Source organism: Lactuca sativa, chromosome 4 (assembly GCF_002870075.4).
Source record: "Lactuca sativa cultivar Salinas chromosome 4, Lsat_Salinas_v11, whole genome shotgun sequence".
NCBI lineage: Eukaryota > Viridiplantae > Streptophyta > Magnoliopsida > Asterales > Asteraceae > Lactuca > Lactuca sativa.
The window spans coordinates 184,648,506-184,661,470 of NC_056626.2; the positions used below are offsets into that span (position 1 = coordinate 184,648,506).

Below are 12,965 nucleotides of genomic sequence, written 5' to 3' on the forward strand. Positions count from 1 at the left end.
CATACTTATCATTTAAATAAGAAAAACAAAAACAAATAAAGTCAAACAAAAATATGACATACATAATCTTTTGTTGTGCAAAAAGAACATATTCTGAAATCCAGAATATGATAAATACTAGAATTGAAATTTGATGAACATTCTAAAAATGACAATAAATACTTTCAATTTTGACTCAGACAACCTACGGTGTTCATAGATCCGGTGAAAGAGAATAGATAAAAGAATTTCATTACTTTTTTATGCAAATGGAAATCTAAACTTTTATACCGACTAATTCAAAAATGGACTATTCTGAAGTCAAGTTCATTTCAATAAGTAATCACAATGTAGGTCATATAAAATAACTTATACTAGCTTGTGGCCATTTTCATAAATGTCCCTAAAAATATTAGGTCTCTTTTTATAATTAAGAAGATAGTTTCGTATTAAATTATGAGAAATTACATGTTTAGTTCTTATACCGTTTCTTTCAAGGTTTGAGCAAATGGAAATATTAATGATATTATAAAACCTTTCAAGAGTTGTTTAGATACATAACGACACATGGACCAACCAATGCTAAGCACAAGACAAATTAATGCTCGACCCCTAGTGGTAACCGGATACTGCAAATTTAGGCTAATATTTTTTGGTTCACATGGACCAACTAATATAGGCTACGTGGATTGTTCTCGATTAATACCAATTCTCCAGTATACACAACTAATATTATAAAACCTTTTTTACAGAAGATTAATAAGATATTTACCTGCTGCTTCAGTTCTTCCTTTTCCTCGCTTAATTTCCTTTCCTGCACATGAAGAATATTAATGTTGGATTCATGTTTTGTTTAAATCTTGCATCATAAGAAATCTTATTCACAAATTAATATGGACATAATTTAGAAGTTATAATCTAGACTTAAATCCATTGGTATTAGTTAGTTAGTTAGTTACGGTTATCCTAACTGCCTTATATGACAGTTATTTTTTGTAAAAAACAAAAACCAGTTTATGGTATTAAACTTAGAAAGTAATTGATTTGTATTTTTTGGGATTCAACAACATACATATGTATAATCAATCATACAAGGTCAGATACGTACCCAGGAGGGAAAAAACTTGGCCCAAAAAAGACCATAACCAACAATCAACAATAGAGTTTTTACATTCTTTGCTCATGGTGATAACAAAACACCCAAAACAGATACCAACAATGATCAACAAAAGCTAAGCTTAGTTAGGGTTCCTTATGGAGAAGTAGAGTATATCATGCATACCTGTTCATGAAAGCTTGATATTCGCTCCATCATTAACTGTGTCTGTGCAAACAAAGATTGTTTTGTCAATCTACAGAGACTCAATAAGATAGCAGAACCCATTTAAATTGTTGTTCAAAGATCAATTATGTTTCATAACTTTCCAATATAAACAGAACAGAGAATCATACCACAACAGAAGAAAACAAAAACGAAATGAGAACCTAATTATATGACAGTTTGATGAGTGATGGCTTGAATAATTGGGAGCCAGAAGATCACACCTTTCTAGCACGTGTATGCATCAGAGCAGCACTAAGTTCCTCCTCTAGCTCTGTCATGTCACTAACAGAGATGACATTCCCTTTTTCATCAAGCCTGTCAAAATATCAGATTAAATTCCATAATACACACATATATATAGTGCAAACATGGTACGTATACCTTCTTACTGAGTGTAGAAGCTCATTGCATGTTTGGAATCTTGTACACGTGTTGTTAATTCCCTGTGTGATGGAACAATTAGTGTTATCTAGTGAGATCAAGATTGAACACAAAACTAAAGATCACACATTTCTTACCATATTTTGGCAAGCCCCTTCTTGGGTGGTTCCCTCTTCTGCATCAATGCTGCTTTTATGATACCTGGAAATGATATCCTCCACTCTGAAAAATAGCTAGTCAGATAACCATTTAAGTCCATTGATTAGTTGCCACCTTAAAAAAAAAGGGCAAATTGCATATATAGAAATCAAGGTAACCAACTTTGGTTGTGTTCCAAAGTTCTTCTATTAAAGGTAACAAACTTCTAGTTTTCTATTTTGGTTAGAAGTTGTTGCCAGAAAATGTCATTGCCAAATCAACGTATACTTTATCATTGTATACTGTTCTTTTTCTCTATGCAGACAACAAGGAGACTGGTAGGCTAATTATATCTCTCATCCGGATATTCTGGTTTATCGATAGTCTGTATATCAATCAGAATGGATTGCATTACAAATGGAACCAAAGGCCTAAAGAAACTTGGTGTGGAAGTTTGTTACTTTAATTTTTTGTTTTCAAAGTGTATTAGATTTTTCTGCAATTTGCTACCATTTCGTACTAACATCCAACTTACATTCTAGCACCAACCGATCAAACATACTGACTGAGACTCTTGTGTTCTTCTCTCCTGTCGTACCTTTAATATGTGCGTTTTGAGTGTTGCTTATGGTTCATTCTCCCTAACAACTCTTGTGTAATACCCGTTTGGGACAAACTCATAAGGGTCCAACACATAAGGTTCATATTTAAGATAAAAGTCAAGAGGTGTATATTTATTGGTTATGGTTCATATGAGGTGAGATACGGCTTAATCCCTTTTTGGATGGACAAAAGTTGAAGGCTCATCAGAAAAGCAGAGATATCACACTCAATGAGAATACACTTTACAATGGTAAAACCTGAACCAGAGTCTGAAAGAAAGCATAAACCAAATGGAAAAGGTCATGTATTTGAAGAGGTTCCAAAAAATTACCTTGCACGTCTTAGTAGCTTCTCAAAGATATGTAAAGGTTCAGAGGAAGCATAGATGATAATGAGACATATTTGAAGCTAATACAGGATATGGGAGCTTAAAGCACAATGATATTGATTATAGATAATGGTATATTACTTACTATAAATCCATGATTTGTAGGTAAATTCAGGATTTGTAGACATTAGCTTGTCATGTATAGCTAGGATATCCTGTGTAGTTAGTCTTTAAATAGGCTCTTCTAGTGAATAAACATGCAAATTATTGGAAAACCTTATGGTATCAAAGCTTTAGAAGTTTCTTTCTTTTTCTTCGCTCCACATTCGTCAAAACCTCATCTCTTTCTGTAGCATGTGTTTCAGTCTAGTTGACCCATTCATGGCCGGTGAAATCACTTCCAATGCTTCATCACATTGCCTACCCTTTTTAACGTTTCTGGTTCTACCTAGCATTGTGATGAAGCCCCATCGCTCATTAGTAGCCATAATTTCAACGGTTATGTATCTTTCATCATGAATGGGCACAATCTACCAAGATGTACAATGGTAGAAAAGGAAATGAAGATTATTTTATCGGAGAGAACAAGACACTAAATAAGATGATTTTAGGTACAAATCAATGTCGTAGAACTCGGTAGGTGCTAGTCGATAGATCGAATGGGAGTAGCAAGTACTCTTCCTAGTACTGTGGATGTACACATGGTCAAAAACTCAAAATTGTTACAAAGCACAAACCGGTCTTTGACTTAAATCAATCCTAGCAAAGAATGGACTGATTAGGATCGGCCTTAGTCCTACACTGGTTCATTAGTCCTTCAACAGTCATACAAGTTAAAGGACCATTTTAAAACCGGACATAAATCAGCCCTAAAATGAAAATCGGTTTCATTGCTAAACCAGTTTATTAAAGAAGACTAAAATCAATCATATTTTTTAGAGTTAAATACTATAGATTAAAAGCACTCATGTCGTCCTTCTCTATTTTCTTTGTGATCATACAATTTTATTGCTAAACATAATACATGCATTGCTAACTATCCATGAAAGCATAAATTGATTAATAACCAAACATAACACATGTTTTTGTGTAAAAAAAAATTTTAACCACAAGTGAATGATGTAGTGATTAACAGTAATTTTGTTTTTCCCTTCACATCATATAATGATATTTTCTTCTAAAGTTCCGACCTCTCCACTTCATGTACATGATGATCTTGAACTTAATTTCCAACATATATTTGATAAGTCTTGTTATGTTGCAAATTTGTAATCAATTACCAATAAGAAACAACATTCATAAGTCCAAGTCTCCAACGACTAATTAAGGAAATAACATAAATGTCCTCGCATTCACCTATTACAATTAAAGTAGAAACACTTGTCTTTAATATAGTATTCTAAGAAGTCCCAATTGAAGAGGAAATCAACATGGTTCTAAATACATAAAATTAATAAAGTTGCATAAATATAGTGGGGATCCTATGTCGAATCCAAATGACTACAGAAGGCAATCCAAATGTATCTCAAAAGATGCAAAATACACCTAAAGAGATATCAAACACTTGGTCACATAAACAAGTGTAAAACCCAACAATGAAACATATAACAAACTAGAATGAAGAAATAAAATAATGTCTAATAATGAGAGCAACACATAACAAGATATAGCAAATGTAAATGGCAAACAAACAAACTTACGAGATAAGAGCATTTAACGTGGTTCAACCATTGGGGTGCGATGTACATCCATGAGGAGAAACGAATGGCTTCTATTCTTAATCAACAATCAAACGGAGGTTACAAATCACTTACGAGTGACCAAAATGAAGAAACAAAGCTCTTTGTCTTCTAAGAAATCACCACAGAGAAGACCAAAAAAACTAGCCATAAAATAACTAAGGTGATGTTTGTTTTTTGTATGCGGATCCTTGGCCTCTTTTTTCTATGCCGCATAGACCATGTACAGACTTTAGCAGAGATTGTTTCTTAGAAAACCGCATATCTAAAAAGGTTGAGCGTCCTCTTCGTGGCACCGTGACACATATGTGGACTAGAGATTTCTAACCTCTTGAGACATTTTTAAGCTAAAAAAACCATTTTTTCGAATATTTTTTTTCCTTCAAATGCCTCTTTTTTTTAATGCCTCCTTTTTGTAATCTCTTCGAACATTAATATTTTTTGTTTGCATGCCTTTTTTAATATTTCCCCATTATAGCCACGACTTATAAAAGATATCAAATATATCCGTTAGTTAACACCATTTTAATTTTTTTTATATTACATCATATTGTTCAAAAATTACATAATTATCCTATTGTCATTATAATAAAAAATAATTTAGTTAGACACATTAATTATAATATAATGTCACATAAAAAAATAAAATAAAAAAATGGTTGTGGAAAATGAAATTGTTATATTATAATACATAAAATTTGATCTAAATTTGTTAACTATTTGTAATAAAGTCATAAAATAGCTATTTTCGAAACATGATTTTTTATAGAAAATATTGACCAACAACAAAGGGTTTGTTCTGTTCTTACACACCGAAGACGTTTGGGCGGTCTCTTGTATGAAGGTCTGCAGATGTGGTCCGCAGACTGCAAACCTTTTGTCACTGAAAAACAAATAACACTTAAATTTTCCAATTTAAATAACACTCAGACGAAAATTGCTACTTGGATACTACTTCAGGTGGCTATTTGAGTAAAAAATCACCATTTCAAGTGGCAAGCAAGTGGTGAATCTAGTTTGATTCACAAAATTTAAACCATGGCTACCGGCAAGTGGCGATTTGTAGCTTCTTCCAAAACTTTTCTAAAGATTTTCCAAAATATTGAATTGTTGTGTATAGGTGGCACTGTGTATCACCTAAAAACAACATTTACAATTAAAGATTAAATATTTTAAATATTTTTAAAGTTTAAAGGATTAAAGATTTAACAATTATTATTTCTATTTTGACCTTTTATAGCATAATTGTACATTGTAATTGTAAGTTATACAAAAAGCCAATAATACCTTGTTAGGGTTTTTAAAATTTATTGTCATACATTATGAAAAAAAACAATATATCAAATATATTAACAACTTATTGTCGGAAAAATATGGGACAATGAAAAGATTGACCCGGACTGACATCCTTAAATTATAGGAAAAATGTAAAGAGAAAAAAATAAACTAATACTTTTATGGGCCTTAGTCATTTTATATTCCAAAAGGCTAAATTGTTTAGGGCAAAAACTAGTCTTTACGCATCTCTATCAGGATTGTGGAGTACTCGGCTAAAGCTAATCGTAAAACAAATAATTTGAACGAGTTATATATATATATATATATATATATATATATATATATATATATATATATATATATATATATATATATATATATATATATATATATATATATATATATATATATGATAAGCTCATAATAGAATAGATAAATATTATATTTTCAAATGTCAAATTATTTCAAATTCTAATGGTATTTGATTAATATTTAAACCATGATGATTATATATTGACTAGTTAGGTCAAATTATTTCATCAAAATGAACAACTACCATTAAGTAATAACGTTATTAAATTTTAGATATATAATTAAGAATTCTCCAAAAAAAAAAAAAAAAAAAAAAAAAAAAAAATGTCGAGCCTAATTTATTATTATATTATTTGGGCCCTTTTGCATAAATATTTTGAAAACTACATATTTCCTCTTGTTCTAATAAATTTTCAATAAAGTAGAGATGAATAGATCCTTCACCTCTATCTATCCTATATTTATTCTCATCTAGCTTCTTTACAAGACGTGATAAAGAGCATCCACTGCATCTAACCTCCCTTCTAGATCTCTTCTCCTGTGGCTTACTTATTTGTACTAACTTGCATAAACTTTTACCGATTTGTTAGTATTTTACCAATTTGCATAATTTTAGATCGATTTTATTCGAGTTTCAACCAATTTAACTGAGTCCGAGATTTTAGATTGATTTTCCATAATTTTCCACGGTCAAGTACCAAGTTTTCGGCCGAGTAGGCCAAGAAACCATGTTTTACAACATTGAAAAAAAATCATGGAAGGTTGATAGCCACAACGAGAAACCAAGTTTTACAACAATGGCACAAATCATGGAAGGTTGATAATCACATGATTAACCCATGGCTTATTAGTTTTATGATTAATGATATATATCCTAAATTACTCCTTTCACTACTTACCTCTCATCTCCGCTATACACAATATAGATATCAATTTATATGGTATAGCTTTAGAAGCCTTTCTCTAGACTTCATCTTGAGGTATCTAAGGATTTTGATAACTTTGATGTGTTTTCAGTAGGACACTTCATATTTTGGCTCACCGCCCTAATCGAAAAACCAATACCAGCCTTGTATGAGATAAGTAAATCAAGCATTACGTTACTTTATACTTAGAGTTTTTCGAATATTCCATATTCCACTCTTTTCCATTTGGTTATTTCACTTTTGAAACTTTGTACATTCGTCGTTCGAGCTATGCAATTTCTGTTGAAGGATGCCAAATTTGGAAGTACACCCATTAGGAAGTCACCTGAAGCTTTAAAAGTAACATTCACCATAGATTGATGATGACTATAAATAGATGGCTAAGTTCCTTATGCTTAGAGAGGACACGAGTCCAAGTGTCCAACACCTTAATTAGATATCATTTAATTGTATGAAGAACTTCTAGCCCAGCGGTATCAGGTGTTGCCCTCTCTCATTGAAGTTGAGGATTCAGTCGACATAGGTGGAACTAAGGAGTAGTTTATGACTACTAGAATTGTCGTGCAAAAAAAAGATCTCATGTAATTGTAAGCCATAATTGTATCATCAAAACAAATCTGTCTAGTTTGGACATAGAGATAGCATGATTACCATGATCGTGTGAACCATGTAAGATTTTATGTTTTCTCTATTTGTACCTTAATATGTGTTTTTTGTTTGGCATTCGTTCGTCGATATAATATTCTAGAATATACACATATTTGACATATTCTAACATCATAGACAATATCTTTTTTATTTTTTTGTTTTCTTTTTTTTTTTGAAAAAAAAAGTTTCGAAATTTATTAATGTTTTTTTCCATTATATATATATATATATATATATATATATATATATATATATATATAAATATATATATATATATATATATATATATATATATATATATATATATATATTTGACATCCAAAATCATGTCCCTTTGTCTTACAAGAGACTCATGGTCTTAAATGAACCTATATATATATATATATATATATATATATATATATATATATATATATATATATATATATATATATATATATATGTGTGTGTGTGTGTTGGATGGTAAAGCTTAAAATGGCGGCTTAGGGTCTAGATAGTGTAATATGTTTTTGGTAGATTTTTATAGCTAATGAAATATTATATTATATTATAGTGATTTTCCTTCGGCATCGTGAATGTTAACATAGCTTTTTGTGATTTAATTGGACATATAGACCAGAAAACATGAGACAAGTGCTTTATGAAGGAAAATAATGTATACTGAAATTTTAATTTATAGAAAGTCGAGTATTTTCATTTTGATTATTTATATAACAGTGTACTTTATTTTACACTTTATGTTTTAGATATTTGCAATAACGATGATGGTTGTTCATCATGGATTGTATACAATTTTTGAAGATGGTTTATTGCCTGTTTTCATGTTCAGTTAGAATGAAGTTTACATTGCATGTAGGTTAATTATGTTCTCATGACTTGCATTATGTTTAGGGATGTCAAAAAGTCTTATAGGACCCCGGTCCCATCGGGGCCCCGTCCCGTTTGGGGGTATTTATTAAAAAAAATCGGGGGCGAGGACAGGGATGGGGGGCAAGATTAACCCCCATTTTAATTTTGGGGGCAGGGCGGGGGTAGACAATCCCGTCCCAAAACCCCATAGGGCCCTCGTTAATAAATTATACATATATTTACATATATTACTTATATAAATATAATAAACATTAAAATGATTTTGAGCTACAAAATTCAACAAAAAACATGTTTTTAAATTGTTAGTATAATGTTTTTAAGATGTCATAACTTTTTTTTAACATGTAATATTGTGTTATAAATAAATATTTGTTACCTAAAAAATAGCTTTTTTTAGCCCAAACAACTTCTTTTAGCCAAAAAAAGTCGACCCAAAATAAAGCGGGGGTAGGGAAACGGGGGCAGGGGATGCACTCCCGATCATGTTTGCCCTCGTTGACATCCCTATTTATGTTCTCATATATTTGATGTTTGAAGGAAAACATGTGGCCAACACTATAGTGTGTTGAATGGTTACTCTTGAGTGCGGAAAAATAACATTGACATGTGCAATTTTACCACAATTAAAATATTAGCCTACATATGGATGGATAACTGGATATGATTAATATCTTAATTATTTCATTGTTGGATTACGATTCAAGAGATTGATTGATTAATAAATTGAAGAAAAAATAAACAAAATTAAGAACCTTGTCAATATAAAAGGTAGAATGACATGTTAAGTATCTTTGAATTCTGTATGAGGTTACTCATATTTTTAGCACACATTTATCAATACAAGTATGTGATTACTTTATGAAAATATAACCGAAAAATATAAAGAATCCCAATAAGGGGACCACCGGAACCAAGAAAAATAGATGAGCAGTATGGTTTTACTTTCTTTCTCACTTGTCAAAGGGAATTCAGTTGGAGCATTCCAACTACAATGTGGTTTATGGGATTCGATGAAGATATCCATACGTAAATTTTCTTTTTCGCAATTGAAATTTATGAGTGGGGTTGAGGTTTAAAGACAACAACCAATGGGTGGTGTGACTCATGTGAAAGAGATCTTGAGGAGGAGGAGGAAGCGAAAATACATGCAGCGAGACTCATGAATTCTTAAACATTTTTTGCCAATTAGTAATGACATGTGTTCATGCTCTTTGTCGTTACCACAATCTTCAATATAAACATTATACTATAATTTTTATAATGATCATAGCGAGCATCATAGTTTTGAGTTTTAAAAACAATAAAAAGATGAAAATCATTAGGATATATTTTACTTGATTTTGATTTTGATTTTGATTTTGATTTTGGTATTAAAGTTACAATATAATTTACTTGATTTACTACATAGTTTTAACAATTGAGATGTCAGCTTAGAATGATTTACTACATAGTTTTAACACTTGAGATGTCAGCTTAGAATGCCCAAGGACTTAAAGTGTTGGAAAACATTGATGTTTAATCTATAACTTGATTATAATACAAATTAATCAATACATAAGCAATTATTGTACAATTATCACTAATAATAATTAATCTGATCTAACTATTGCTTATAAAATTAACATAATACTAAGCAATTCAGATTAACAAGGATACTCCTAAAATTTTACAGAAACAAATCACATTACAAGAATGGATCTCCTCCAAAGTGGGATCGATAATACTATATAAAATTTACATAATGCTATGCAATTTAGATTAACAAATTAGATACTTCAATAATTACAGATTTAAAAATTTACAGAAGCAAATGAAATTACAAGAATGAATCTCCTGCTAAGTAGGATCGATAGTACTATGACCTAATGACCATAATAATATTTTCGAGTTCAAGTATCTAGTAGAACTGTGTGCATGAAAGAACAAATAAAGCAAACATAATGAATTTAAGTTCGTAACAAAACTTATGCTAGGGCAAAAACATAATCTGACTTTGAGGACTCATCTAACTAGTTATACTTCTTTTTATCTATATTCCCACATCCATAAACACCAAGTCGTTTTAATTTGCATGATAAAAAAAACCCTTTATCAAAGTTCATATTAACTAATTCAGAAATATTTTCTATCCAAAGGCATTACCCGAAGTCCAAACCAATGAACCAGAAATAACAAATCACTGAATCAGTGCACAAGTCCCATGCAAAAAGGCTGACTGTGACTAGGATGACTAAAACAGACTAAAGAAGTAAAGATACATCTCAATTATCGAACTCCCCTCACATTCAGATAAAACAGAAATCAAAGTACATCTTGCTACATATATATAATTATGCCCTAAAAATCTTCATTCCGATTGCAGATATATCGCACAGTCTATTGCTAAAGACTATTGCTTCGTACATGACAGCAGTAGAAAGGATAAAGAATATGATAATTGAATATAATACAAAAGAATGGCTGACCTGTTCGTACTGCCGCTGCAATATTCATAAAGCTTGCCATTGGAGGAGAAGACGACGACGGCGACAGAAGCGTCGCAGAGAACGGAAAGCTGCCGCGCTTTCTTGTTTAACCCTGATCTACGCTTTGAAAACGTCACTTGTCTGCTACTCTTGTCTTCGATTCGCTTCATCTCCAACTTTCTCCGCCCCATCGTAAGCCACGATCTCCTCCAGACCTAACTTTTTCAGTTCCGATATGTATCGGCCACTTGATTTCTATGCGTTATCTACTTATCTACAATCATATGTATATCCTTTTATATGCTTTAATGGAAGGGCGCCTCGTCATTGAAAGCCTGAATACCCCCGCTCTACACCTGTTTCTTGAAGAAGAAAAAAAAAAAAAAAAAAAAAAAAAGTTTAGGGTACTATTTGTCGTATGTTCTGGACATCTCGGATTTGACGGCAGTTTTCTTTACCATTCGTAGCTGTACCTTTTATAGTAAAAATTTTAAATTACGTAAACGGTCCCTATGGTATTAATATTTTTTGAATCAAGTCCAGTTTTTTCAACAATAACATGTGATATTATTTTATTTCAGTTTTGGTCCCTAGTAATATGAGAAGACTTAATTAATTTCCCTCATCATATTTTTCTTTATACTTTTCCCTTTTTAATTATCATTTTAGATTTTTCTAAATGAATGGCCCACCATCGAACCCAACCTCACCCCTCAATCTCTCGGTTTCTCCTACATTTCATTATTGTCTACCGACCACTAGGGGTGCAAACGAGCAGAGTCGAGTCTGAGCCTGAGCCTGAGCCTGGTCAGGCTCAGCCTCGTTTAATTTATATGAAGCTCGAGCTTGAGCTCAGCTCAATTCGAGCTTTCTTGTACTAAGCTCGGCTCGAGCTCGTAAAGAATTATACAAGCTCGGCTCGGGCTCGGGGGCTCGACTCGTTTTTTATCTGACATGCCTAAGTAAGCTTAAGCTCGACTCGAGCTCATTAAGAAGCTCGTTTACCAATACCGTAAATTCATAACTCCCCTAATATGTTTTTATTTTAATATATATAAATAATAATAAATTATATTATATAAAGGCTCGTTTAGGCTCGCGAGCCTAATCGAGCTTACTGAGATAGGCTCGAGCTCGAGCTCATTTAATAAATGAGCTCAATATTAAGCTCGAGCTCAGCTCGGGCTCGTTTAAAATTGGTTTCAAGTCGAGCTTTTAACGATCCGATCCTGAATAGCTCGCGAGTAGATTGGCTCGTTTGCACCCCTACCGACCACCACTATCGGTAGCTATTTTCTTTGTGATAACCATCGTCTTCTCCGACTCTATTTTTATATCTCTAAAACTATACATTGATTTACCTGCTCTTGAATCTGTGTTTGCAACTAAAGCCTTCTTTAATCTCCATCCATTTATTTACCTCCAAAACCTTCTTTACGTCCTTTATTTCGATTTCTATCTCCAACGAAATACAATCATTTACCTATTCTTAAACTCGCGTCTTCAACCAACGAACGAATATGATTATTTACCTGCTCTCAAATTGAATTTTATCCAACGCATATGTAGAATTGCTAATCAGTTCTCAAAGGAAAATTTGCAACCAATGGGTTCACATTGTCACCGGTGCAGTATCGCTACGATGCTACTTCCTTCCGTTTCTATTCCTTGCCACCGTCGCAGCACAACCACTGACACCGGTGTTGGTAGTACCTTGTGCTTATATCCATCTCCAAATATTTTCTTTTTCCTCTTTTCCAAAATCAATTTGATCTCGATTTCTCATTTTCATTCCCAGTTGTTGACCACTACCCACGAAGGGTTTATGGTGTTGGATTAGGTGTCTAAGCCATTAACTATAATTGGTATAAACTTGAATTGATGGTGACAAAGTCCTTTTGGGTTGCCCTCTTGTACATGATGGTTGTGGAGAGAGAGTTAATTTATTATTTGAATAATAAATTGGAATAAATA

General features: G+C 32.1%; 1 protein-coding gene across 1 annotated transcript; it reads right to left on the bottom strand.

Annotated features, from left to right (window-relative positions):
* Positions 1 to 478: 478 nt before the first annotated feature.
* Positions 479 to 11,373, bottom strand: LOC111900807 (agamous-like MADS-box protein AGL27). The gene is made up of 6 exons (XM_023896688.3): positions 10,992 to 11,373; positions 1,822 to 1,906; positions 1,685 to 1,746; positions 1,525 to 1,618; positions 1,262 to 1,303; positions 479 to 793 (listed from the first exon to the last, which is right to left on the bottom strand). The coding sequence occupies exons 1-6, from the start codon at positions 11,180 to 11,182 to the stop codon at positions 650 to 652; spliced, it is 618 nt and encodes a 205-aa protein (XP_023752456.1). The 5' UTR covers positions 11,183 to 11,373; the 3' UTR covers positions 479 to 649.
* Positions 11,374 to 12,965: the final 1,592 nt, after the last annotated feature.